At 54.3% G+C, this 27,746-nt stretch overlaps 1 protein-coding gene across 8 annotated transcripts; it reads left to right on the top strand.

The window, feature by feature from the left end:
* The first annotated feature begins 32 nt into the window (after positions 1 to 32).
* SEPTIN5 (septin 5) lies at positions 33 to 27,649 on the top strand. Of its 8 annotated transcripts, none has more exons than XM_072350796.1 (11): positions 33 to 68; positions 22,478 to 22,574; positions 22,908 to 22,994; positions 23,552 to 23,675; positions 23,868 to 24,002; positions 24,664 to 24,781; positions 25,122 to 25,223; positions 25,457 to 25,553; positions 26,041 to 26,176; positions 27,085 to 27,187; positions 27,337 to 27,649. In XM_072350796.1, exons 1-11 carry the CDS (start codon positions 39 to 41, stop codon positions 27,391 to 27,393), a joined length of 1,086 nt encoding a protein of 361 aa, XP_072206897.1. In that variant the 5' UTR covers positions 33 to 38; the 3' UTR covers positions 27,394 to 27,649. The 8 variants fall into 8 exon arrangements, with proteins under 8 accessions (XP_072206897.1, XP_072206896.1, XP_072206898.1 ...); XM_072350795.1 differs by lacking the exon at positions 33 to 68 and adding an exon at positions 1,303 to 1,439; XM_072350797.1 differs by lacking the exon at positions 33 to 68 and adding an exon at positions 1,440 to 1,615.
* Positions 27,650 to 27,746: the final 97 nt, after the last annotated feature.

Genomic DNA, 27,746 nt, shown 5'->3' with positions numbered 1-27,746 from the left:
TCAGTTGCAGAGCCACTTCAGGTTTTATGCAGATTTGGATGTTAAACATGTCTGCCAAGAGAGCCGAGGTGAGAGCTGGAACTGCAGCCATCCCATTACACGTGGGCTGCGTGCCTTTATGTGTGCCTTTACGTGTGCCCTTATGTGTGCCCTTATATGTGCCTTTACGTGTGCCCTTATATGCTCCTTTGTGCTCCTGCCAGAATTCTGCAGTGTGTTTTGCAGCCTTCTCAGAGCGATGCTTTGCCTTTGTGCGTGTGGAAGAGCAGCCGCACCCTGACCCAAAACCCAGGTGTTCTGTTGTGCTCCAGGTTGCTTTCTGAGCCAAGGTAACATGAACGGCCCATGTTGCAGAAGGAACCAGTGTGGTGGGGAAGCCGGCTTCTAAAAGCGTGTCATTTTTTTGCATAAAGTTAGGTTTTCCCCCTAATGCAGACTAATGCAGCTTCTAAATTGCCAATGGGGTCACTGGCGCCTTTAATTGCGGTGTGGAGTTTGATGGTCTGTGGCTGTCTGGTCTATAAAAGCAAGGGAGTGTGCTGACAACTGATGAAATACCGTCTGCGATGCTGTGAATCGATGGCTAAGAGCAATCTGGGGGCAAGTTAATGGGCTTTGGAATCTTACGAGCCTGGGACTGCCAGCTGCTGGTTTTGGAAGCGTCTCCTTGTTTGGGTGCGGGGGATGTTTTCAATGAGCAGGTGGAGGGAAAGATGAGAAACGCCGCGATGACCGCAAGGGCTGGAGAAGTTGGCATCGGCGTCACTTTTGGTCCCTGCACTCGTGCAGGCCCGGCTGGCCCGGCAGCTCCCGCGGTGCGCTCGGTGCGTGCGGACCGACCCGGCGGGGGAAGAAGCGTTCCGTCCCTGCGGGCTCGGGGGGAGCGGAGCCGCTCCGCACCTCGCAGCGCGCGGAGTTCGGCTGGGGTTCCCGGGCAGCTCGTGAGCCGTGGGCTCGCGGCTCTTTGGGAGCGTTCTCAGTCCGCCGGAGCTCCGTCCTGCCCCGTGCCGTTATTCGGCAGCTCTGCCTAGAATAACTCAGCGTGGCTCTCAGAACGGCTCACCGGCAGCGGAGCCCGTTCCCGCTTCGCGGAGCGTTTGCGGTGCGATTCGGTCCCTCCCCGGCGTTTCGGGCCGCTCAGCGCGGCAGCGCGTTCCGTCCTTCCTCCCTCGGATGCTGCATTTACGGCGCTTCCCCGGCCGCACCTGAGTCCCGCCGCCGCTCCCCGTGCAGGCCGGGCCGTGCCGCGCTGCGGGCGGGGCGGGGCGCGCGGCGGGATTGGCGGGCGGGCGGGGCGGCGCCGAGGCGGTCCCCGGGCGGTCCCCGTGCGCTCCCCGCGCTGCCGTCGGCGGGCGACGCGCGACCGGCCGGGCAGGGCCGGCACCATGAGCACCGGCACGCGCTACAAGAGCAAGGCGCTCGGCGCAGGTGAGGCCGCGGCCGGGGCCGCGCGGTACGACCGCCCCGCTCCGTGTCCGCCCTGCGGTACGTCCGCCCTGCGGTATGTCCGCCCTGCGGCCCGCCGCGCTCCTCACGCCTCGTTCTCTTTTTCTCTCCCCTCTGCCGACTCCCGCCGCGCGCATCCCGCTCCCGCCGCCCCGCAGAGGAGAAGCAGGTAGGTGAGCGCCGCCGGCCGCGCGCATCCGGGAAACGAACGTCGCGCTCGCTCCGTCTCCCCGCGCTTCGGCTGCTTCCTTTCCCATCCCGGCGCTTCGGGTGTGCCGGGCGGAGGAAGGCGGCCGGGCGGAGGGAGGCGGCCCGGGGGCTGCGGGAGGCGCTTCAGCATCGGCTGCCGCCCGCAGCGGAGCTGCGCCGCGCTGGCCCGAGCGCTGCGACGTGGGGTGATGCAATCGGGTGACATCGGCAGGTTTTCTGGCTCTCCGTTCTGCGTTCGGAGGCGTTCGGTGTGTTTTACGGGAGGATGATTTCCTCTGCGGAGACGGCATCTGCGTTACGGTGAAGCGGCGGAGCGCCGTGCGGTCCGTCTCCGCGCTGTAGGCGGCCCGCCGTCCCCGGTCCCGCGGGTGGGGTTGGAGGTGCGGCACGGAGGAGCCCCCGCCCCTCCCGGCTCGTGCCCGCTCCGGGGTCCGCTTCCTCGCCGAGCGATCGCCTTCCCGAGCCGGGCGGCGGCACCGCGCAGCCTTAACGAGCAGCTGCAAACTCATTGTGCGGCAGCGGGGAGTGGTGCGTCCCCACAGCGCAGGCACCGGGAAGGAACTGTGTCTGGTTGGGAGCTGCTGACTGCAGTGAGAGAACAAAGTACATCTAGTGGCAATAGGACGATGGAGGCTTTTCGGCTGCGTTCTTTCCTAAGCTGCTGCGCTTTTTGCTACCGTTGGGTGGTTGGCTGTCAGTGTATTGCTTTAATTCCAATTCTTGTTGTATTTCTGGGCAGGAATAAGCCAGCCTGTGTCCTGAAATTGCAGGGAAAGAAGTCAGTGTAAGCTGTGATCCAAAAGGGAGCTCTGTGATCCAAAACACCGTGCGGCTCTTTAGCTTGTTCGCTTCCAAACAAAGAGCAAAGCAGGAGGTGCAGCTCCTTTCTGCTGCTCCCCAGGGTGAGAAGCGAGGAAGATGGAGTACTTTGTTCTGGGGGCTGTGGGAATTCCTGCAGGCCTTTGTCGCATCTGCTGACAGCCCTGACCCGCTGTGTGCGCAGCAGCCGAGTTCTGCCGGGGCCGGAGCGGCCTCTCCTCAGGTTGTGCTCCCATGTGTGTGCTCCCATGTGTGTGCTCCCATGTGTGTGCTCCCATGTGTGTGCTCCCATGTGTGTGCTCCTCAGGTGTGTCCCGTGCGTGTGCCCGCACTGAGGTGCTGAGCACAGAGCAGCTCTTGTAAGGCAAAGGCAGCCGGGCTGTGTCTGTGCCGGCTGCTTTCCTTGCGGATGGTGGAGGGAAACCAAGCTGTGAACACAAAGCAACGCGCTGAAACGTGAACGAATGGACAGCAGCACAAATGATATCCTTGTTCGAGAGCAGGGCTTTTCTTTCTGTGCTGCCTGGTGCCAACCCACATGCAGCTGGCAGCAGGTACCGATTTAAAGGTTTACTGAAGCTGCAATTCTTGCCAGGAGCAATAAAAAATAAAATAAAATATTCTATAAGAGCTAAGCAAGGGCAGAACAATAAATTGTGTGTGAGTAGCAAAGCTTTCGGTGACATCCTGATAACGTTGGTGACTTGCTGAGTACAAATAAAGGAACAGTGTGCTGTCAGAGGACCTGTGTGCATCTTCCCTCCGTGGTTGTGGCTGACGTGCTGGCTGGGGCCGGGGCTCTGATTTCTGGGTCTGACTCCCAAATGCTGGATTTTATGAAGGGAAAACAGCAGGAGATTCTCCGTCTCCCTGATCCCCAATTTTCCCACGCTCTCTGCTTCTGACATCAGCTCTGGTTTGACACCCAGCTCAGCTGCCACTGAACTCAGTGGGGTTTCAGTACTGCTCTCCATCCGCCTTTCCAAGGGGAAGGGTTGTGGTTTAGGACCCTGGACCAGGAAAACCAGTTTCTGTTCCAAAGATGTCCATCAAGTTGCTCGGTAAGGCCGAGCTCCTCAGCTCAGCACTGCTTCGGTTGGTTTCTCTCCTAGGAATTCAACTGGAGCACTTCTGGGGGATTCTCCTGGTGGGGCACGGGAGGGAGGTGAGCAGCCGCTAACAGCGGGTACTGGGGGACAGGGAATGGCCTGCTGGAAATGGAAGTACGGAAATGGAGCAATTTGTTGCTGATGGGCGCTGCCAAAGCCCATTTGTTGCTGTGAGAGAACAGGTGAAACCTTCTAAGTACGTTGTCAGACTGGAGTCTCCTGGCACACTCCTGCAGAACACACCTCCTACGTTGTGTTGTTGGTGTGTGTTTGTTTGGGGTGTGACCTTGTCACGGCGCTGGAACTGGCTCCTGCTCGCTCAGACCCGTGTCTCTACTGCTCTTTGAAGTCTTTGTTCCTTGTCAGGTCAGCAGGATGGGAGCACCTTCCCAAGTTGAGCTCTCCACCCCATCGAGTCGCAGAGTTGTTTGGGTGTGGGAGCAGAAGCGACCTGGTGGATCCAGTTCTTGTAGTGGGTCTGGAATTACGGAGCTGTGCCTCTTGTGCTCAGCTCGGTCCTTTTTTCTGCTTGAGCCTATTTTGGAGCACTCTGCTTCTCAGTTAAAGATGCAGACGGGGGTCCCGTGTTTGAGGAGGATGCTGTGCAAATGGTTGGATGGCTGAAAAAATGGTGTCAGTGTAAGAACTCCTGAGTTTGTTGCATTTTTGTCTGCTTTTGAGATCTGGGGTTTTACGTATTCAAAATCTATGGCTTTTATTATTGCTTAGGGAAAAACAGCAACGAAACTCAGAGGTTTCAGTTGTTTGTGGTTCAGGAGATATTACAAAAGCAAAGATGTCTCCCATCTAAAATGGCATCCATGTGAAAATAGAGCATCAGTTTCAGGCCAACCTTCAACCCAGTCCTGCCTTGTCAGATAGCTTTGGCAGGTGGAAATCCCCTACTTCCCCCTTAGCCCATTCGGAGCCACAGCCTTGTCCTTTTAAGGTGAGGACCCAGAGGGGCTTACAAGAACTGTGCGAGCTGCTCTGCATGCTGCAGAGGTACCTGGGTGCGGTGCGGTGCATCCTGCAGTGCTCCAGTGAGGGCAGGGGGTTGTGACAAAGAGCAGAGGAGGAGGAGCGGCGATTCCCGTGTCCTGAGCTCAGGAAGGATGACCTTAATGTCACCCTTGAGTTCTGTGTAGGTGTGTATGTGGTGAGAACTGATAGCTGAGTTCTGTGAAGCAGATGATGAGAAGTGCTGTGTGAGTGATGGGTTCCGATGTACGGCAGCCTGCTGGGCGGCTCCTGCTCTGTGTGGAATTGCGACCAAGTCTGTGCTGGAGCAGCATGGAGGACTCCCACCCACGTTGGATGTCTGCAGCATTTTTATCTTCCATCCGTTTCCCTTAAAAGAGCTGCTCTCGTGGCCTGGGGAAGGTTCTGCTTGCTTGTGCCTGTGCTTGCACAGAACTGCATGGGACCTGGAAGGCAGCGTGCACTTTTTCTCAGGGTTAATGCTGTGATTTTATAGTCGTGACTCTTTGAGTCACTGGGAGGGGCAACAGGGATCTGTGCACGAGTCTGACACAATCTGTAGCCGTTGAAATGGAGTGGGCTGTGGTGAGGGTGTTTTTGCTAGCAGAAAGCAAGGCTTTCTGTTTGCAGCTGGCGAGGGGGACGTTTCAGTACAGCTGTGGATTGCACTGGGTGAGGCTGCTTCACTCTGACTCTCTGTTGAAGTCTCTTCCAACCGACGTGTTTTCCAGCCTCAGTCTTACATCCTGGCTCCTGAGTTATGCCTGCCAGAAGGGGAGCCATGCGTTAGTCACAGGCTCTAAGAGGTGGATACTGGAAGCACTTAAAGCAGCACAGCACATCTCTGCTTGTTTTTCTGTTGTCCCAGTGTATCTTGGCCAGACATAGCATTGGGGTGGAAGCTTTTACTTCTCTGTATAAAGCCTTGACTGTCTTATTCATTTTTTATTTATTTTTTTTAAAGCCAGATTCAGAGGCAGCGTTGGTTCCAAGTTCAACAGGCAGCGTTGGTTCCAAGTTCAATAGGCAGTGTTGGTTCCATATTCAATAGGCGGTGCTGGTTCCATATTCAGTAGGCGGTGCTGGTTCCATATTCAATAGGCGGTGTTGGTTCCATATTCAATAGGCGGTGCTGGTTCCTTGCCCTCCAGACTGGGCAGGGGCTCTGTGCTCAGCACCGTGTGTCTGGAGCTGGGTGGGACAGCAGCAGGTCCTGGGGTTCGGCCCTGCATGGCTTCCTGCCGTGCCCCGTCTGAACAGCCCTGCTGCGGGTGGCCCTGTGCCTCACCGAGGACTTGTTCTGTGCTGGGGAGCTTTGCTCCATCCTGGGCGCTTTGGCTTCTTTTAAATATTTTTCCTTTTTTTTTTCCTGCTTGGCTCCTTGGAAAGGGCCATAACAGCAGGTCAGCACATGGCTACATAGCAACACGGAACTGCTGGGAGCTGGGCACAGCCTGCCTCCTGCTCTGCCATTATTTGTGCTCCAAATGGGTAAAATGGTTGTCAGCGCGGGGCCGGGGAGAGGTTCAGTCTGCTCAGTGTGCAGCTGATGGAAAGGAGGTGTCCCTGCACGGGGATTTTTATCCCTTGAATTTCCACGAGCTGCTTACATGCCAGTCTGAAATCTGGCTGTTCTTGTGTGAACTGTGCAGAGCCCTTCTGGGCTCATTAGCCAATGGAAGTGTGGCAGTGCTGTGCCCTGATGTTAGCACCAACCGTCCTCTAACCTCAAGAGTCACTTGTGATGCTGTTGCTCAGCTGCTGGGTTGCAGCACGCTGGGACGTTATGCAAGGCAGCTGGTAACTGCAAGAGGCGAAAGCGTTGTTGCCATCTAGATGAGGAGAAACCCATTCCTTGGATACTTTCAGCCTCCAGAGTCTGGGAGTCTCTTACAAGCTCCTAATGCTCTCAGAAATGATACTAGCTGCACGTGGATACTGTTCTCTGCTTGGCAGGAAATTGATGTAAGGTGTCATGACAGTCCTGTCACACCCTCAGAGCAGAGAGGCAGGTTTTGTGTTCAGGGTCTTCTGGAGCACCCTCAGTTTGGGTCTAAGTTGCTGGTCATTAAATACCCGCACGGTGGGCGTGCTGGGGCTGTGTTCAGCCAGCTGGCTGCTCGCTGTGCTGCACCCGGTTGGGTCCCTGCTGTGCTCTTTGGAGCTTTGCTAAATGAGTTATAAATGTTCAACCCAGGGGCTCTCCCAGCAGCTTTGGGTCACCCCGCGGCTGCAGTGGTAGCTGCTGTAACTCCAGACAGCAGTGTGTGCTGAATCCAAGCCTGGAGAGCTCTGCTCCATCTTTGATGCCTCGAGCACTTTGTGCTGGGATAGCTGCTGACTCAGCCAAGAGGGTTCCTCTCATTTCTCTTCCAGTTCAAGTGATTCCTGGGCTATGTTTTTTTTCTGGATAGATGTGCATGAAGCGAAGGGAGCCTTCCTTGCTTACCTTCACAGCTCCCTGCCTGACCAACTGCGGTCTTTGACCCTTCCTGCCCCAGACAGAGATTTCCTTGGGCAGTGAAATCTCACAGAATAATCCTCCAGTTCTCAAGAATGAAAGGGATGGCATCTCTGACAGATGCGCTGTATGACTTTGGAGTTCTCCGAAGCTTATGCAAGTTGTTTCATAGCATGCTGGAATAATTCCATATGGGCTGGATTTTGCCTGTCCGTGTGTGTGTGTCTGCAGTGCGGTCAGCCTGGAAGCCCAGGAGGAATGTTTGTCTGCTGTTATGCATTCCTTTTGTCCCATACAATCGTTCCTGGAGCTGTGAAGAAGTTTGCAGTCACTGTGTTCCCACAGCAATGTTCGGAAGCTGGATTTGTGTGTGGTGCATCAGAAGAGCTGGGATCAGATCCCAGAACATGTGCTTGTCATCAGCATGTGTGCTGCTGTTCATCCCCGACTTGTCATCCCATAAATTCTGTTTAAAACGAGTGCTGGTAGGTGGTGCTGAGTGCTGGGAGGAAGGATTTGTGTCTGCAGTGCTGCCCAGAGTGGCTGGACTGTGGAAAGCAAAGGTGATCTTCTGTGGCTCCCAACTCAAGAGTCCTCCCTGTCTTGAGGGGCTGACTGGATTAGCACTCGTGATTCCCCTCTCTTCATTTCCATTGTGTTAATTAAAATGTAGCAATTTGCTAACACTTAGCTCTAGGCTGCAGGGCTTCCCTGGGCTCCCAGCCCCTATCTGTGGAGCAGAGCATGCCCAGGGCTGCAGCAAAGCTTGGCTCGGTGTTGGCCAAGAGGAGCTGAAGAGGAAGTGAAACCCTGTACGAGCATCTGCAAGGCTGTAATGCCAAGAGGGGGAGGTGAACTGTTTAGCTTTAGTACAACTGTCTACTCCCGGAGTCCAAAAAAAATGTTTTTGGTTTTGGTTTGCTTTTTTTGTAAAGAGAAATCTGGAGCTCGTTTCTGGAAGAAAAGATGTAGCTGTAGTTCAGGGACGCTCGAGATGGCAGGCACTGCTGGATGCAGCCGGGCAGCCCTCAGGTGCTGTGCCGTGGCAGCACAGGCTGAGGGAGGCATGGGGTGAGCATGATGTGCTGGGGATCTCGTGCTGTGCTTCACACTCACTGTGTGAGGTGTGAGCTGGAGTCAGTCAGAGGTGGGAAGCCCTCGATTAGGGTTTAACTCCGGCTGCTCTCACACTTTTTGGGCTGCTGCTCGCACAGCTGCGTTAGCTGACGGCAGAAGAGCCTGTGCTGGAGCTCTCACCCTGAGGTTAACTGCTGGTGGCTGGCCCATCCCTGTCCGCAGTGCTGTGCCGTGTGTCTGTTCAGAGCAGGAGAGCTGAGCTCCTTTGCTTGCCAGCTTTGTTTGGCTCAGATCTTTGCTCTTCCTGGGAACTTTGGGAGTGCCCTGTTTGTTTTGAAGCTCGTTATCAAGAGTGTCCAGGGTGTGTGCGGGGCGCTGGGATGGCCTGCTTCTGCCTGACCCACCCCGGGCAACTGGTGCCGTTCCCCTGGAATGACTTCTGGCCCAGGAGCCGGGAATGCAGTCGGCAAATAAATCACAGGAGTGCGAGTGCTGGCTGCTGGAGCCAGGCCACGGGGAGCCAGCTCAGCCCGCTGACCTCTGGACATTCTTGGTGCAGAAACGAAGGAGAGGAAGAAAAGATCCTCTCGGCTTATGGGAAAAGAGGCTTCAAGGGCTTGACGTCTTCCTTCTGCTTTCTGTGAGGCTGTGATACATCCCACGGATACAGCTGTCATCTGCGCTCCTGTGGCTGTTCCGTTCTGCCTTGCAGACCCCTGCGCTGTGTGAGCACATGAAGAAGAACAGGCTTTTTGTTGCTTTAGTTTGCATTGCCGTTATTTTTAAGATCACTTCCCAGACAAATGGCTTCGCTTTCAGCAATTTGTCATATCTCCTGGCTGTTCTGTCAGCATGGGGACTGTTCGAACCCTGCCCGCTGTGCTCAGCTCGTTTCTGCTGTGACACACACACGTGAAGTCTCTTCCATCCACTTCTAAAATAAATGAGGTACTACATAAGTTGCATATCCGGGTGAAACCTGAGTCACAGAGCTGAGCATCTGCTGTCAGCCTGCCCTGCCCATGTTGTCCTGTTGGCTCTGTGTATTTTAAAGCTCTCCTGAGTCTCTGCATTAGGTGTTCGGTGGTGTGAAGTGCTGTGAATATAGAATTGGAAATGCCCATCTGGACCAACAGTAATTTCCCTTTACCCAAGGCCTGCCGTAAAAAACATCGGGGATGTTTATGGCTCTTAGGGATGCAGTAGAGTCTCTGAGCTGCTCAGAGGAGCTGGTCAGGCAGCAATGGAAGGAGCATCACAGCCTCAGGTTGCTGGTATTTGTCCTGATTCCTGGGGAATGGCTTGTAGCAAAGTCCTGCTGCTGTGATGGCACAGGATTGAGATAAGCAAGTGTGTGCACACATCTGTATAGGGGGGGGATGCTGTCTGAGAGCATCTCTTCTCTCCCAGAGGCTGCATGTGCATCCCTGCATTGATGGCTGCTGTGCCATGCCTGGCTCCCTTAGCTCTGGCTCTCTCAGCTGGAGCATGCAGAAGGGAAGCTGCTCATGCCTTGCTCCTGAGTTTAATACTTTGCTGTTTGTCTGCTTACTTTCAAGAACTCTCCTCTTGAAAGGAACCCTTGGCAAAGTGTGTATTTATGAGGAATTAGAACAGACAGTTATTTAGCAGGACTTGGTGCTTCTTCTGGGCAGTTAATCCTGGCACATGCTTGGGAAGGACTCCAGGTCCATGGAGCAGCTGAATACTCTGCGTCTGCTCCAGGCTGTCAGAAACCCTGGGGCTGATACTTCAGGAGCTCAGATCAGGCCTGCAGAGGTGTGAAAGCTGGAGGTATGTTTTGTATGTGCACCTCAGTACCGTCACACTGATCTGTTTGGGATCCTCTGAAGCATTAATCCTGTGGGCAAGATGCTTTTGGGGAGCAAGAGTGTGTCCTCTTGCCACTCAGATAAGTGTTGCCTGGCCCACCCCTCCACATCGGCTCATGCTATTTCACTTCATGGGAGTTTCAATAAAAGCCAGACCAACTGGATGGAGCTTGGGTTCCTCCTCCTGCTCTATTTGGCCTGCTGGTCCTCATGCAGCAAGGCTGTGTGCCATCTCTTAGCTGTGTGATGGCGTTATTTTCAGCAGCCCTCATTAATGTCAGTGAAAGCTTTTCTGTTTGAGCTGGTAGGGCCACTCCACAGCAGCTGCTCAGAGGCTCCGGCCAGTGCCAGGCGTCCCGCTGCCTGGTTTGAATGGCCAGTGTCATTTGAACGTCTCCCTGCTCCTCCTGTGGTCACTGTCATGGGCAGGTGTTGGTCAATAGCGGAATTGTTCTCTTGGTAAACAAGTGATGGTGTTACTGGAGTTGTCCTTCATGTAGCAGCAGTGCAGGGTGTGTGTGGGATTGCTAACGAGGGATATGAGACTTTGTGAGCGTGAAAGCTTCATGAACCGTCTTATTTTTCTCTGCAGTGTGTAGATGTTCATTCACATCTGCTGCTCCTGCCCTACATCCTCCTCTTGGATGCTGCTTCCTTTTCTCTTGGGTTGCCTCACAGGGAAGCACAGTTTTGCAAATGCAGATTTTCCACCTTGTTGCTTCTGAGTTCTTTCCAACATTGAGTATTGCTGTGCTGCGTGTGTCTGACAGCCACAGCGTTCACAGCCAAATGACTTTGTCGTGTCTGATATCTTCTTGGGTCCGGTTTCATTTCTCTGACTTCCATGGGAGGAGCTTAGCAGCAGCTCTGCTGTTCTCGTTGCTTCCCACCTGTATGTGATGCAATAGTCTGTAAGTACGTCAGCAAGGAAGGATTTTGTGTTAAAATGTCGCCTTTCTCTCCCCTCTGCTCAGCATCCCTGGCTGTGCGCACAGCACTGCAGCGCAGAGGTGGGGAAGTGTGGCTGGCTGCATGACAGAGCAGCTTTGCCAGCTCTGTGAGAAGAGCTCTGTGCCGTCGGAGCCCTGACGAGGACACGCTGTTGATGGAGGACCTGCCGTGCCGGCGTTCGCTGCTCGGTGGGGCTCCGGCCCTCGGCAGTGCGCGGCCATCTGCGCCTCCTGCCTGCCCCCCCCAAAGGAGCCATTGAGCCCCGAGCTGTGCCACTCGCCGGTGTCCGAGGGGTACAATAACGCTAATGTGTCCAGGCGGCAGCATGAAATGGGCTCGTGTGTCGGGAACAAAGGAGCCTTTGTAGCGGGCCCTGCCGCCTGCGGGAGGTTTGTCAGCTCCGCGCTAATGCGGCGCCCCGTGCCCAGCCGCCCCCCCGGCTCAGTGCTGAGCAGCAGCCCGCTGCCTGCCGGGGCTCCAGCTCTGTCTTCACCATGGGAGGTCCGCGCACAAGTCGTGCGTGCCCGAGCACAGCCCTGCCCGGTGGCTGCGGGAGGCACTCCGGTACCGCAGTCCTGCGCTCACAGCCGGGCTGCCCGTGTGGCCCGGGGCTGCGACGTGAGGCTGTGTGCGTCCCCTGCAACGTGCGGTGTCCAGGAGCGGCACCAGGAGCGCTGGGATAGGGCTGGAGCAGACCAAGGTGACAACGATGCTCTACCTGGGACTTCAAGGGAGCTAATTCTTGCAGTTTGGCAGAGCAGGCTGAGTGGGCTTGATTAACAGCAGATGATAAGTTGGAGAAGTGAGGGAAACTCCATTGCTTGGGCTGCTGCGCTAGTCACACTAATGAAGGATACGCTTTGAAGAGCAGCCATCTTTCCCAGCTGTTGCAGATGCACGCAGGGCTGGCTGCTGGGCTCCTTTCTCCAGCTGCTGTCCCATCTCTGGCTGTGGTGCTGGTGCTGCACTGCACAGCGCTCAGCAGATCCGTGTCCTCAGGAGCTGCTGCCAAAGCACTGAGAGCCAGCCCTGCAGCACAGTGCTGGTGGTGGCTGGGGTGTGAGATTGAGGGTGGGCTGAGGAGCTGGCAATGGGCTGAAGCAGCAAGACAGGATCACGCTGGGAAGAATCCCCTCTGTGACGCTGTGTTGGATGCTCAGCAATTTTGATTCTATGTCAGTTTTATCCAACTTGTGGCTACCAGTGCAGTATCCCAGGGTGCTCCTGCTGCCATGTGGTGGTTATGCCATGTTGTGTTATGTTGTCCCTTCTGGCCAAAGAGCACCGTTCTCCAGGAACAGTTTTGTTGCCACTAAGCAAGACAAGGAGGACTTAGGTGGGAGAGAAAGGAGAGTTTGGCATGTGCTCTGCCATGGTTGCCCATCCAGAGGAAAGGCAGCTGCAGGGCTTGGGAGGGCAGGCTGGGAGGAGCATGAGGTCTCTTCTGGCTCTGGAGAACACTGTGTGTGCCCAGAGAGGAAGCAGCAACCACAGGAAAAAGGGTAGTTGCTGAACCCAGTTTTTGCCAAGAATTAAGCAATCTATTTCAGAGCATTAAATTGAGCAAGAGAACTTTCCCTCCTACATCAGGTAGAAAGGATGAGGCAGAGTCCTGCAGTCTGAGGGCCAGGCAGTGCCAATACTGCCCTTAGCCCTCCCCACACAGTGTCCCATTTTGATCCCTTCCCTCCTACTGATGCTGTTTACAGGAGCAGCCTGGACATTCCTTTGCTGCATGCTGCTGTTTTGCCCCTTTTTGGGGTGGATGCCCATTTACACCAAGTGTACGGAGAAATGAATACATGAAAAAGGAGTCCAGATAAAGACTGATTTGCCCAGCATGAACTCTGTGGGACCCTGATACAGAAAGAAAGAGGCTTTGGTAGCTGTTAATTTGGGGATCTTGGTTCATCATCAGCAGATTCTTTTTGTAGAGGACAGACCAAGAGATGTGGGTATGGCTCAGTCAGTGCCTCCTCTGCTGCGGTGCCATGCAGAGCAGGGGCTAATTCAGTGCAGTTGTGTGGCTGCTGGGAGCAGTTCTGTTTCTGCAGGGCTGTGGCCTGTGGATGTTTGCATCAGAGCCTAAGCAAAACCAAGCTGTGGGTGCTGCTGTGCCTTCCAGCTGTGCACAGAGGGGAAGTACTACGTTACTCTGGGAAACAGAGTTCAGTCCCTGTCCACTCAGGAGAGCAGTGTCTCTGTGGAGCCCTTTGCAGCTGCTCCTGTGAGCCAGCACGTAAATGGAAACAGATGGCGTCATCTTAGTGGTTGGTAGGAGCCTCAGTGCTGCAGTTCTGCACAGAGCAGTGTGAGGGCTGAGCCCTGCTCCATGCCAGGCGAGCTGTGCTGCTTCCTGGAGCAGCCTCAGGCAGGGTCACTTCGGTACCACGTGGCCATCAGAGCCTGCTAGCATCTGTCATCTTGGTACATAGTCCATAGGGACATCATCCTGGGAAGGAGGTGAAGGTGCACCTGTGTTATGGAAAGACACGGGCAGTTCTCAGGTATCCAGCTGATCCAAGGAGGTCTTTTGCTCTGTTTTGCTGCAAATTCAGCCTCGCTGTTTGTATCTTTTTCATTCTGGTCGGCATCTCTGATGAGGAAAAGCAACACTCAGCAGTTCCTGACTGCTACTTTTAAGGCTGAGAGAAACGTTGTTTAAATTCCCCTTGACAGACAGTGCAGTTTGATTGAGATTTTCAGTGACCCGAGGTTTTCTCCCATCATCACAGCATTTAACATAATGTAAATCATCTGGTCAGGCTGCAGGGCAAGCAGCAATTTGTGCAGCAGAGGTGTAACCAGGCTCAGTGTTTGCCGAAGCAAGGAGATGGGGGAGAAGGGGAGAGGAAAGCATTGGACAGCATCTCCCGCTTCCCCAGGCGTGATGCAGAGCAGCTGGAAGTTCTGTGGTGTGCACCAGAGGGCTGTGAGACCTGCGGGGTTCCACATGGGCTCAGGACATTGCCCATAGAGAACATGGTGTGCTGCAGAGTGCGTGGGGCCAGAACTGACAGATCATGTCTGCAAAGCTCCGCCTGTACATCGCTGGTGAGAGGGGATCAGTGGAGAGCAGTAAATGGCAGCAGGACAGCTCTCTTGTCTTCTGTCAGGTAGAGATGCATCCCGTGCATCCCTGCAGGCCCTGAGGCTGTATAGCAAACATCAGGGGCTCTGGGACCAGAACTGCTTCTCAGAGAGCAGCTGCTTGATGGCAGGGCCAAAGGACTCACGTCCTCTGGGTCTGAGGGCCTCTGGGTGTTACGTATGTGTGCTTCATCAGGGAGCTCTGGAAGAGAACCCAGTGTTGGGTTACCCAGATTTCGTGGTTGTTCTTTCTCTTCCTGGGGTTTTGTTTCCTGCAGGACAAATGTGCTTTGATGGTTCTCTGGGAGCACCTCCTCCCCTGCGGACAGACAGATGTGCTTCTCCCAGCCCTGCCCCGACAGAACAGTTTGTGCTGCTGCTCATAAACGAGCTGTGCTGCAGCCGTAGCATCGCTGATTGTGTCTTCCTGTTGATTAGCTTATTGCTTCCAATTGCCAACGCCATCACATTTATTTTAATCATGCTCATTTCCTGTGTCACTCAGGGAGAAGGAGCAGGGTGCAGGTGTGGGAGGAAAGCCGTGTTTGCCAGGCTGAAAAGGACAAATGCTTCTGCTATGAAATACTCAGACTGTTGTGCAGTTCACTCTGCTGTTTATATTGAACTGAGAGAAACAACCAGGGAAGAAAGGGAGCAGAATTTCCCTCTGACTAATGCTGCTGGATTGTGCAGGGCTGCGGGGGATTGCCAGGCAGAGAAACCATCAGGAGGAAAAGGAAATGGAAAGGGAATCTAATTATCCATCTGCAAAGAAAGATGTTACCCTGCGGCAGGGCCCAGCCTGAGCCAGGCTGAGTTTGTGCAGGCTGGTCAGGCGGTGCCGGCAGTCCCGTCTGGGGTCTTGGGGGGCCAGATGAGACCGTGCGGGTCAGCAGAGGGAGGGTGGGAGAGCCTGGGGGTCTGAGGGCTGCAGGAGACCCTGCTTGGAGGGTTACGGCTCTCAGGGCCTGGGGCTGCTGTTCATCTTGCTGGATGCCTTCAAAGATTGGAGTTTACTTTTGAGCGCTGCCTTTTTTCCTTTAATTAACGGAATTAAAAATGATTTGGTAACTAAGAGCGGGCTCATTCTCCTCTCTTGTGAGCATCAGCTACTCCTAAAGTTACGATAATTGTAGCTGGGAGACTCAGGCAGAAGTTGGGAGCTGTCCCAAGGCAGTCGGCTTGTTTTCTCCCTGTATCATTTTGGGAGCCTTCTGGGAGGTCAGCGTGATTAAAACATCTCCTTGCGGAGCTGGGAGCATTCATGAGATGGATGTACTGTGGATGAACCAGGAGCATCCCTGCCTGAGTCCCTTCGTTTTGCCCACTGCTTGCTCAGCAGGGCCCCTGCTCAGTGTGCTCACACTGCCTTCCCCAGCCGTGCCCTCAGACCAGCCGTGCTGGTGGGTGTCTGCTGATGTTTGCAGGCCGTGATGTCCTCTCTGGCTCAGGATTCAGCCTTTTTGGTAGACAGGCCTGATCCTGCATCCCTTACTCACATGAGTAGTCGTATCTATTTCAGTGGGACTACTCGGTGAGTAAGGATAGCAGGATTGGGACCACTACCTGTAACTCTGAAGTGGACCTTCTGTAGGACATTTTTGCTGTTCATGTAAATGTGCATCGCAAGCTTTCAAAACTGCTGATGCTTTTGGCATTTGGATGGAGGACTTGAGAGCTGGAGAAGCAGCGCCCTTCCATTTCTGAGGATGTCACCAGTAGTTTCCATTCTCTCTCTCTCTAAGGACTCCCAGCCCAGCCATTCCTGGGCCATGGGACGAGATGTACCTGTTTTTCTCCCAGGTGTTCCTGTTCTGGTTGCCCTGGGGCAGGCAGGGCCCAGCACTGCCTCTGCTTTTCCCAGCCGTGGCTTTCAGATGAGAGGGAGGGAATCTATGTGAGCCTGATTCGTGCAAGAGATTTGGTGGAAGCAGAAGGAAAGAAACACAGCCGCAGTGTCGCAGGAGTGCTGCAGCCCTTCTGTGCTGCCTCATTCCTCCTCCCATCTGAATGGGCCAACTTTGTCCCCCTGTCCTTCATTGAGGTCTTCAGTGTGTTTGCAATGGAAGGTGCTGGTACCTGTGACCCTATGTGTGGCAGAATTGCAATCCTGATCCAAACACTGATATTGAGCTGGCCCTGGGCAGGGGCAGCTGGTGGTGGTGACCCCAGGCAGCTTCCATGGGAGCCACCTTCTGCAGGCTGATTTCTCCCTGCCAGGAACGTGTACAGCAGCAGGGAGCTCTGCCTGTAAGCGGCTGCTCCTCCTCCACCTCTGTCCAATTAGTTGTATTTCAGATGATCCTGAGTGATCAGAGGTGCTGGGTGTGACAGAAGCTGTGAACTTGCTCCAGAGGGAGTCAGAAGTTTAAACAAGTGGGAATTGCTGGACCATGGTCCTGTTTCAGAGCTGGAAGTGGAGGTATCTGGGCAGTCACACGGTGCCTCCTGGGAAGCTTGGAGCAATTCAGGTGGACGCAGGAGCACAAATACCTTTAAAATGCAATTTGATGGATTTCTGGAAGGATTACGTGACAAAACAGTTGCAGTCCTTGAGTGAAAAGCAAAGCTTGACTTGTGAGGTTGGAAAAGAAAGATTTGGTTGCTGTGCTGATTGTGCTCATGTCACTGTGTGCAGGAAATTAAGCTCATGTGTTGGGACTTTTGCATTGCTGGCCCATGTCTTCCTCAGCATGAAATGATGAAGCCGTGCCAGAATGTCAGGGCTCTGATGCTCCCAGTGACCACGTACCTAGAGTTTTGCTTGCAAGTTCAAGGTTTAATCATTAGAGGTTAGATCAGCAAGGCATTTTCTGTTGTGTAAGGTGAGCAGGAGCCTGAGGGTGAGTGCTGCCGTGCAGGTGGCGGAGCAGCAGTCTGAACCTCACAACCCCTGTGAGATTTACCTGCCCACAGCCAGCACTGACTTTGTGCACAGTGGGACAGGGGCACGAGAGGAGGCAGCAGGATCACAACTGGACCCAGCCCTGCCTGCAGGGGTGGAACCTGCGGCTCCCTGCCTCCATCTCAGTGATTGAAGTGGGGAGCGTCCTCCTGCCATGAACAAACAGCTTTTCTGGGACTTCCTGTCCTGTCATGGTAGAAAGCAGACAGAGCTGAATTTTCCTTCTGGGGAGAATTCTGCAGATAGCTTTGCTTCAATGGAAGAAGCATAAATGTCACGACGTGGCCGTGCTGACCTTGTGGAGGTGTGGGTGCACAGAGCTTCTCCAGTCCTTTGTGCAGGCTTCATGGGCTGAAGGTATCTGTTCCCTGATGCAATCATGGCTGCTCACTGAGAGCAGAGCCTGAGCACAGCAGTGCTAAGCCGTCTCATTGGGAAAGCCGTGCAGAGAGCAGGCCTCCCTGCGCAGAGTGCAGGGCTCTGTCGCTGTGGCTGGAGCCCAGCCAGCACCATACATATATATTTAGCCAAGGACAGAATTTCCTCTCCCCGCCCCATCTCTGATCTGTGCTGTTCTCTCCTCGCCCATCATCGCGTTGTTTCTGCTCCTCATTTGTCACGTTCGCAGCTGCCTGCACCCACAGCTCTGTGCTGTGCCGCCCATCGCTGCCATTGCCTCCCCTGGGCTGAGTGCTGCGTGTTTTCCTGCAGCTGCTGTTCTGCTCCCAGCCGTGCTGTGGTGTGACAGCACAGCCCTGTGTCAGCCATAGCTCAGTGCTGCTGGCGGAGCACAACTCCTTGCTCTTTGTTCCTGCCAACGTGCTGCTCTCCAAGAGCATTTCTGTGCTGCCTGGTGGTGAATGTTGCCTTCTGTGAGTTGATGTCTGATGCTATGAAGTAATGTATTTTCCCTCCTCTCCTCAGAGCCCATCTGCAGCCCTGCAGGCTAGAAATCCCCTGTAACAAAGGAGAATGTAGGACACTGCTGTTGGTGCCCAGCTACAGCTCTTCCCTAGTGCTACATCTCCTGCCCAGAGGGGCTCTCTCTCAGGTGCAGCTGCCAAGCTGGCTTCTAGAAGCCAAAAGAAAGCACTTAGTTTTGCTGTAGATTCCCTGCTGAGCTCTGCCTGCGTGGGGAGGTGGGGGTTATCAGAAGGGGCAAAACAAGCCTTGGCTTGGCTGTCTTTGGGAGGTTTGTGCATGGACCAACCTGAGCCCGTGGCTGTGGGTGTGCCCTGCAGCATATCGGTGTGACACAAACATGTTCTTCCCTTGGCTCATCTCTCAGAAAGGTGGAGGAGGCTGAGTCAGAGCAGACAGCCCTCCTTGAGCGTTTTGAAGGCCCTCAGTAGCCAACAGCTTCCCTTCTGGGTTCCTTTTCCCAGTGTGCTTTTTGCATCCCCAGGCTTGGTGTCCTGGCTGGAGTTCCTCCCTGGCTGTCAGTCCTGAGAGCCGTGTGTGCTGTGGGACACAGCAGCTCCTTGTTCCTGTCTGCACTGTCAGCACGGTTCCTGGGGCCGTGTGGTTTTCCCTCAACCGAACCAGTGTTGACTTCATCCATGATCCCACCGCAGAAGAATGCTCCTGTTGGGTGCGCTGGGCTCGTGAGGACTCCGCGTTCCCCCTGTGCCCAGGCAGACGGATGCCTGTGGCTGGTGGCCGTGTGGCCTGTGGGCTTCAGGAAAGCGTGTTTCAAGGCATGAGAACTCACGGAGGTTGGAAAGAGTTTGGTTGCAGCTATTGTGGTTTACAGTGTGAAGGTCGTGTGGCACCTCTGCGTTGTCACAAGTGAGTTTGGATGTGTCTGCGCTGTCCCCAAACCATCGCTCCTCGTGCCTGGCACAGAGCAGGGAATCTCTGCTGCTCCTCGGCCGTGCATGGCCTGCAGGCTGCAGTGGGGGAGTGCCCGGGCAGGGAAGCAGAGCCAGACATTGAGAATCTGAGAGGGGACGAAAGGTGTCATGAGCGTGGCCTGACCTGCTGCTGAGCTGGGAGCAGTACAGCACTGCCTGCTGGGAGCGTTATCTGCTCCCTGAAAACAGCTCCACCGCAAAGCAGGGAAGAGCTGTTGTGTGAGTTGCCATCCTGTGCGACTTTATTCTGTGTGCCAGCATAGTTCTGCCCAGTTCCTGGAGCCGTGTCATTCTACGAGGTTATAAGCATTTGTTTGTTTCGGATAAATTCATTTGCAGCTTCTACGGCTGCAAAGAGCCAAACTGTAGATCTGATATGGCAGGTTCCAGTCCCAGACCTGAAGGTTACATCATTTCTCTGTGCTGAGCCGTTGCTGGATCCACGTGCTTATCAAATGTGCGGGTATACCTTGATATCGAAGGTCGTCTGGAGCCCCTGCGCTTCTGCACGCGCGGCCAGAAGCAGCAAGGAGCGGCTTTCCACGCGGCGAACCTCAGGCCGGGCCGCGTCGGGATATCCGAGCAGCGCTGCGGCCGGATGAGTCGGTGCGCCGGGGGGAGCGGAGCCGGGGGAGGGCGAGGCAGCCGCCGTGCGCCGAGCTGCGGGCCGCGGGCGGTGCGTGCAGTGCCGGCAGGCGGACACATCGCCGCTGCTCGCCGAGCCGAGCCGCCCCGCGTGTGTGTGCGGCCGCGGGCGGAGGGGCTGCCGCGTGGGTTTAGCGAAGGCTGGGAGGGAACAAACACATGGGTTGGGTGTTCTTTCGCTTGGCCCGCAGCGGCTGCCTGTGCCGCCAGCCGCGGTTATGGATTCGCTCGTTATCCAGGAGCGGTTAGTGGAGAGGCTGCTTTCCCCGCGGACGCAGGCACAGCGAAGCCACCCGGCCAAGCTGAAGGTACGGGGATGCGTTTATAGCGGCGCGCGGGCGGGGGGAGGATGGTGCCCGAGCAGCCGGCAGCCGTGCGAGAGGAGCCGTGTGAGGAGCGAAGGAGCGGAAGGAAGACGGTGAGGACGAGATGGCCGGGGGCGAAGGAGGGAGGGGAGAGGAGAGCCTGAGAGCGGGCCGGGGGGACAGCTGGGGATGCCATGTTTCCGTGCCGTTATCTCGTGCGGCGATCCCCTGCTCGGAATGGCGTGCGCCTGCCTGGGCGAATCGGGGCACCGGCGGTGCCCACAGCAGCCTGGCTGCCGGGGCTGTGTTCGGGCTGCGCTTTGCGAGCCCGTTTTCTGCAGCAAACACTGGTGGGCGAGCGGCCCTGCTGATCCTCCCGTACGTAGCAGCGGGCCGGAGGAGGCAGATGTACACGGGGCACATCCCGGGAGCTATGGGGGCTGTGAGTTTCTCGGCCTGCTGGCAATAGAAGGAAGCGAAGGGCACTCTCTTCTGCGGGGAAGGGCCGTGCTGGTGTGTGCAGATGTGGATGTGGTGACCGTGCGAGGCCAGAGAAAGGACCCTGGGAGGGAACCGGGCGCCTTCCGCTTCCCCTCTTCCCTGAGCCGGGTGCTGACAGAAAGCCGGCAACCCAGGCAGCCCCCTGCATTCATCCACCAGCCCTCCCTGTGCTTCCATGTGCTCTCCATCCTGTGTACGGTGGCTCTGCAGCCAGCATCCATGTTGTGTACTAACAAAGATGCAGGGCTTTGAGCAAGGCGGACAGCGGGCTCAGGAGGTTACTGGGGCTCTTGATGTGCTATTTTGGCACGCTGAGATGCCTTGCAGTGGCCGGGATGGGAGCGTGCACTGTGTGTCTCAGAGCTGAGATGTGTGAACCATGGGATGCGCTGGTGGTGGTGCAGGGGCCAAGGTGATCCTTCCCAGTGAAGGGCTGTTAAAGGAGTTGACCCCTCAGCACTGTTTCTCCTGCATTTCTCACCCTTTGCTTTGTGCACGTGATGGTCATTGGTTGGGTGGGGGAGGCAGAGCTGGGGATGGTTTTTCCCCTGCAGCTTCAGCTGCCTCCTGCCATGGGAGGGAAGCTCTCCACTTGGCCTTCTGCTCAGTGCTGCCCTGCCTTATTGCAGGGGAAATGGCCACCTGAGCCATGGGAAAAGGGCAGCATTCTGCACCAGCTGGGATTTGCATTTCTCATGCAGCATCCTGATTCTACTCAGCCATGGGAAGTACCAGCGGTACAGTATATCCATGCTCTCTTGGTTGGGCTGAACAGAAACAAGAGATCAGGTTCAGCCAGTTACACCTGGATGAAGTAAGCAGGGTTGCACCAGAGATCTCCGCTGTCAGCCTTTAGTCATCTAGCTGAAAAAACAAAGAAAAGAACAGCAACACACCCCAGGTCTCCGCTGTGGTGTTATTGGTCTGTGCCCAGTGCTGTTTCACATGTAAAGTCTCTGGACAGAGCAGGCAGTTTTCGTTCTAAAGGCTGTTAAAAATCAGCACAGGTCTGTTCCCTGTGCCCAAACTAGAGCTTGGCTGTGTGAGAGGCATAAGGGGGAAACAGGCGGTGTGTTTGTGCCGCTGAGCACTGCTGGTCCGTGCACTGGGAGGTTGGGCTGTTACCTGTGGGCTTTGGTGGTGGCTGTGGTTGTGTTTTGCTGGGCAGCAAGGTAGTCAGAGCACAGCCCTGGTGGTGGTGGGAGCTGGGGCAGAAGGTCCCCTCGCTCTTGTTACGCTTCTCCCCCTGCCCTGCTCGGCTCATGCTTTGCCTTTCACTGAGCTTTAGGGTGGCTGTGCAGTGTCTCCCAGGTGTCTGCCATCACTCGTCTCAGGGTCTCACCACTGCTCGCTGCTCTGGAGTGCCAACCCCTTGAGCCTGTCAGCAGCGTTGGGTACTCTCTATTTGTCCCACATTTAAGTTCGTTTGCTCCATTCCTTCTGGCCTTTCTGGGCTGTGGGTCTGGCTTCAAACATATTCAAGAAAGGAAGGGTCTTCCAGGGTCTGTGTTGCTCCTCGTGTGCCCTTGGTGCCCTTGTGCAGAGCACGCTGTGTCTGTGGGGTGGCTGCAGCTTCTGTGTGGTCAGAGAGTGGGGAGCGCAGGACAAGAAGTCATCCTCTGGCAATACCATATGTAATACTCTCCCCAAAGGTTCCCTGCCAATGTTCTCAGTAGTTTTGTATCACCCCACTTCTGTGCCTCGTTAGCTTCCATCTCCTCAGAAGTGACACTGGAGATTATTCAGGGTTACCTCTTACTCAGCCAGGAGTGGCCATGACACAGCAAGAGAGAAGCCCCTCCCTGCTCAAATAGAAGCCAAACCACCATGCCTTTGGCTGCCCACAGCTCGGGACTCCGCAAGCACAGGGTGCTAATCACAGAGTCCAGTGTGGGCTGCATAGCTCTCTGTGGGGAGAGATGCATGAATCATACAGTCTCAGCATCCTTCAGATTGGAAAAGACCTTGAGGATTATCAGGTCCGACTGACAGCCCATCCCTACCATGCCCAATAAATCATGTCCTTAAGTGCCACATCTCCTTGTTTCTTTAATACCTCCAGGGATGGGGACTCCACCGCTTCCCTGAGAAGTGGCTGCGACTTGGGAGAGGTCCCTGAGTCTTGAGGATGTGCGTGCACTGCCTCACACCACTGCCAACGCAGGGACCCACCTCTCCTCCACCCCTTGGCTCTGTCTCGGGGCTTTTCAGCTCTTCTGAATGCAACTCCCTGTTGTTTGAGCAGGAGTGGTGGCACACCCTGACCTGCTTCTGTCCGTCTCTGCCCTGCAGGACCATGAGAAGCAGTACGTGGGCTTTGCCACTCTGCCAAACCAGGTCCACCGGAAATCTGTGAAGAAGGGTTTCGACTTCACCCTGATGGTTGCAGGTGAGGCTGCCCGTGGTGGGGATGCTGAGTGTAGCTTCTCCTCCTGTGGGGTTGGTTTGGGTGGTGATGGTAGGGCTGGATGGGGACTGAGGGAGAAAAGAGAAGGGAGGGTGCAGAAAGCTGCAAGGGCACATTTTTACAAGGATTGAGACATCTTGCAGAAAAGTCCTCCCACTGCTGGAAAAATGTAATAGCCATAATCAGCTCTTGACAGCTCATATCTCGCTTCCTCTGGCTCAGGATTCAAAGCCTTGCTCAGAGTTTGATTTGTAAGTCAATTAGTGGGTCACGTTGCTTGCTTTTCCCTCCTTCCCTTTGCACTTTGTCAATTAGGAGAGTCGGGTCTGGGCAAATCCACGCTCGTGAATAGCCTGTTCCTGACAGATCTGTACAAAGACAGAAAGCTCCTCAATGCAGAGGGTAAGTTGGGGACAAAGGGGGGTAAATGGGACCTTGTATCCACAGGGCTACCCTGTCCTAGGGCCCAGTACTTTGGCTCCTTGCTTCAATAGCAGCTACAGGCGTGGCTGCATCACAGCCCAGGCCTTTGTTGCTGTGGTCTCCTTTGCTGGCTGTCAAGGCACTGGTATTTGAGCAAAAAGGGTTTGTCCGCAGGGTTCTTCAATGCCATGACAAGGCTGCAGAACAGCACTAGCCCTTTGGGATGAGATGCCGAGTTCTTTTGTTCTTGGATGCTGGAGTGCAGTAGAGATTCCCCTTTCCACGTGACTGGACAAAATGTTTGGAACAGCTGGGCTACAAGCAGTATGACAGCTTCTGTGTCTTGTCATAGGTCTGCCTGCTGCCAGCCTCCCTTACCACCCCTCCCCTGAGGCTCCTTAGAGTATGATCAGGGTTTTCTGAAACCCCTGTGACTGCCTGTGCTCAGTGATGAGGGGGGAGCCAGCCTGTTGTGGGTGTGGGTTGGGATCCCCACCATTACTGCAGGGCTTTAACTCATGTGTTGCTGTTCAAAGAGAGAATCAACCAGACAGTGGAGATTGTCAAGCACACGGTGGACATTGAGGAGAAGGGTGTCAAGCTGAAGCTGACCATAGTGGACACACCAGGCTTTGGAGATGCTGTTAATAACACCGAATGGTGAGCAGGCTGCCACTTGAACCACATCTGTTTTCTGTGTGTCATGGTTTTGTAATGTTGCTGTCAATATGACACTGTGGATGCATCACTGCAAGGGGCTCTGGCAGTGGGAATGGGATGATACATCTTAGACCCTAGGGACTGCATTCTGTTACACACATGGTTTGGTTTTGATTGAATTGTCCTTCTCAGCTGGAAGCCCATCACTGACTACATCGACCAGCAGTTTGAGCAGTACTTCCGTGATGAGAGCGGCCTGAACCGAAAGAACATCCAGGACAACCGAGTGCATTGCTGCCTCTACTTCATCTCACCCTTTGGACATGGGTGAGACCCCGCTCCAGGGATGGGGTGTGACTCAGGCTAGAGGGAAGACCTTTGTGCCCCTGGGTTGCCCTTCAGTTGGTCATTTGCTGTCTGGCTGTTGGTGCAGATGGAGAACCACCCAGCTGCTGCCCCTTGATGAACATAGCCTCCTTTCTCCTCTCTGACAGGACAGATTGCCCATAAGCTGACAGAGCTGATCTCCCTCAGGTCTGCAGTCTGGTTCTGAAATCAGGAGAAATGATGATACACAGTTTTGTATCTTCCTATCTACCTGAGCCTGACTGAGGGGTAGGAAAGAGAGTTTTAAGTTGCCTTTGATCCCTGCCAGGCCTTGCTGGCTTATGTGCCAGCCTAGTCCGGAACAGCTGCAGGGGACGTGCTGACTTCCTACGATAGAGGACAGCTGGTGGGAGGCCAGGGCTGTGACCTGGGCAATATTTAGTCTGTAAGGGGAATGCTCAGCCTCTGTCTGCTTGAAAAGTTCGGCATCTGAAGTCTGAGAGATTTCCTGACAGTGCAGCCCTAGCAGAGGGCTGCCCCAGACTTGGGACAGTATTGTCCTTTTCCCTTTTTGGGAGTGGTGGGTGAAGTAGAAGAGGCTGGAGGGGGGAGCTGCTTATTGTGTCCTTGCTAACCTGGTCCCTCCTCATCCCTGCTGCAGGCTGAGGCCCGTGGATGTCGAGTTCATGAAGGCTCTTCATGAGAAGGTTAACATTGTACCCCTGATTGCCAAAGCTGACTGCCTGATCCCCTCAGAGATCCGGAAGCTAAAAGAGAGGGTGAGGTGGTCTTCTACCACAGGGATATACCTGATGTGGTGGCAGGGATGTGCTCAGAAAGGAGAACAGTAAATGTGTAAATATAGATAGACAGTGTAGAAGTTTTTGTGAGTGTGTGTCTGTGTGTGCGTGTGTGTGTAGTATCTGCAGATGGAATTGCAGCAGTGCTATGTCAGACCTGTGAGAATGGAAGTCATGTCTTCGGGGAGGCCAGTTCTACAGGAAGCATCAAATCTCTTCCCCATTTGCTGTAAGCAACAGCAAATCCATGGTTATTAAACCCATCATTTCTGTATTGTTCAGTGGGGCATCCTTTTGTTCTTGTTTTGCATGGACTCAGATCCGGGAAGAGATTGACAAATTTGGCATTAAAGTGTACCAGTTTCCTGAATGCGACTCTGATGAAGATGAGGAGTTCAAGCAGCAAGACAGAGAGTTGAAGGTAAGGAACCAGTTCAGTGAGGAACTGGGAAGTCTGGCTCTTGGGTATGTTGGTTCTCTGGGAGGATCCAGAGCTGTCCTTTGTGTGCCAAAGTCCTGTGAAGTGATGCTGGTGTCCCATTAATGTGTGGGTGTCACTGTCTTTCCCTTCCTCCTCGTGTTCTCTGCCTGAGTTTGGCTCTTGGAGGAGGGATCCACTGACAGCCACAAGCTCGGCGTCACCTCTCTTTCCAGGAGAGTGCTCCTTTTGCTGTCATTGGCAGCAACACAGTGGTGGAGGCTAAAGGCCAGCGAGTCCGTGGACGGCTGTACCCATGGGGCATTGTGGAAGGTAAGCGCAGTGCCACGTAATGCATTTGTTTCTAACTGTGCTCCCTCTTCTAAAGGGAGAAATGTCATGAAGTCCCTAATAACCTTGGAATGGCTTTTGCTGCTATTGCTGACAGCCCTGTGCAGGCATGTTGCTCTATGGTCTTGCAACTTGCAATCCCAGAATTCTGTATGTTTGCTTGTGGGATGGTGCCAGCTGCTTGGGATGCCCAGCTGCTGGCTCTGCTCTCTTGCTGGCTCCGGAGTGGGCTGTACCTGGTAATTGGTAATTGTGCTGGTAATTGGCAGAGTTGAGGTTTGTCAAAGCTTCCCCCAGTTCTTTGCAGAGGTAAATGGAGATTGTCACATCAAGCACACAGCTACCAAGTGCAGCACTTCCCCCCAGAGTCCCCAGGGCTGCCTGGGTCCTGGCCATCTGTGGTAACAGCAGTCTGAATGGAGCTGGTGAGCTGTGATGTCCAAGTGCTCACCTGTTCTTGCTTCTGTAGTGGAAAATCAGGCACACTGCGACTTCGTGAAGCTGCGGAATATGCTGATCCGAACACACATGCATGACCTGAAGGATGTCACTTGTGATGTCCACTATGAGAACTACCGGGCTCAGTGCATCCAGCAAATGACCAGGTGGGTCCCTACTGCTTTGCTTAGGAGGTATCTTGCTCTCTGTGGAGCTGGGGCTACTCTCAGAGTTTGTATGGGAAATGGCACTGGAATGTAAAATAGCAAATCCAAGCTCGTCTCCCACAGCCTGAGTCCACAGCGGGGATGTTGCTGAGAATCCTTGTTCCTGCTCGATGATTCCTGCATGGATCTTGGCAAATAGGCCTGGAGAGAAAAGCTCTTGAGTAGAGCTGTCCCTATCACTGGCTGAAATACATCCAGCCTAATAGCCCAGTAGTCCCAAAATAGGTATCTGAAATGCTAGAGGTCTGTGAGAAGTGTCACAGTTGCTATTTTGACAGGCAATGTATCTGTTAAAAGAGCGGAGTGATGAAAAAGCAGTAGCTTAGCTAAAGAGATGCTTCAGATTTTGATGCTATTTCTCACGCAGCAGACGGTCCCTTAGCAGTGGAGTCTTGGAAAAACACTGCGGCCATTTCTGCCAGTGGGATAAGGTTTCTTGAGAGAAACGTTGGAGGGGGATGTACCGAACTCCAGAGCTGGAATTGGTTCAGTAAGGGGCAAACAGTGACTCCAAGTGGTGGAAGCCCGAAAGTGCTAATTTGAATTCCTGCTTTTCTGCAAAGGGCTCCTCCGACTTTGCAAAGTCATCTTCCTTTTTTCCGTATACTTGTTATTCCTCAGTGTTAGCCCAGACTGAGTTTTCTCTGGTAGTTACCCGTGAACTTCTATTTTGAGGACCTTTGTTGGCTGTACTCTTGTTTTGCACTTGAATGCATCCTACACGTCTTTGCTGCATTGCCCCACAGGCGGTGTATGTGGCTGACTGCCTTTGGGAGTGACAGCCATCAGGTGCTGACAGCAAAGCCGGCCTGAGCCATAACTGACTGCATTTTGTCCTCTGTCTCTAGCAAGCTGACTCAGGACAACAGGATAGAAAGCCCCATTCCTATCCTGCCTCTCCCAACACCAGACACTGAGACGGAGAAACTGATCAAGATGAAGGATGAGGAGGTGAGAACCATTTCTGCCTGGGCCTTCTTAGTGCTGGGATCTGACATGTTCCTCCAGGACTGCCCCACAGAGGCTCTCCTGGGGCTTCCCACTCCTGCCTCCCACCATCGTGGGCTCCTGGTTGATCGTCTCTTCTCTGTCTCGTGCAGCTGCGGCGGATGCAAGAGATGCTGCAGAAGATGCAGCAGCAGATGCAGGATCAGTGAGATGGAGGTACTTGGAGGGCAAAGGGAACCCCCAGCGACCATCTGAGGCCTGCCAAGAGCTGTGGATGTTTGAAAAGAGGTTTCCCATTGTATAGAGACTTGTGGGCAAGAGCTGCACTCGCATCCTCTAATTTATTAGCAGCAATGCTGTCTTTGCAGTCAGCTGGTTTGTGAAGAAGGTTGTTCACTTAATTAACTGTTTACTGATGTGGTTTTTGTTTTGTTTTGTTTTTTTAAATGCTTTCTTTTTTTTCTCTTTTTTTTTGAATTATTTTTGAATTATTTTTTTAAGGGAAAATAGCCCAGGGCGTCTCTAAGGCATCCTAAAGAAAGAAAGAAAAACAAAGAAACAG

The sequence above is a fragment of the Excalfactoria chinensis genome, chromosome 16 (genome assembly GCF_039878825.1).
Source record: "Excalfactoria chinensis isolate bCotChi1 chromosome 16, bCotChi1.hap2, whole genome shotgun sequence".
Classification (NCBI taxonomy): domain Eukaryota; kingdom Metazoa; phylum Chordata; class Aves; order Galliformes; family Phasianidae; genus Excalfactoria; species Excalfactoria chinensis.
The sequence above is the reverse complement of the archived record's forward strand: the minus strand, read 5'-3'. Positions and strand labels throughout refer to the sequence as shown.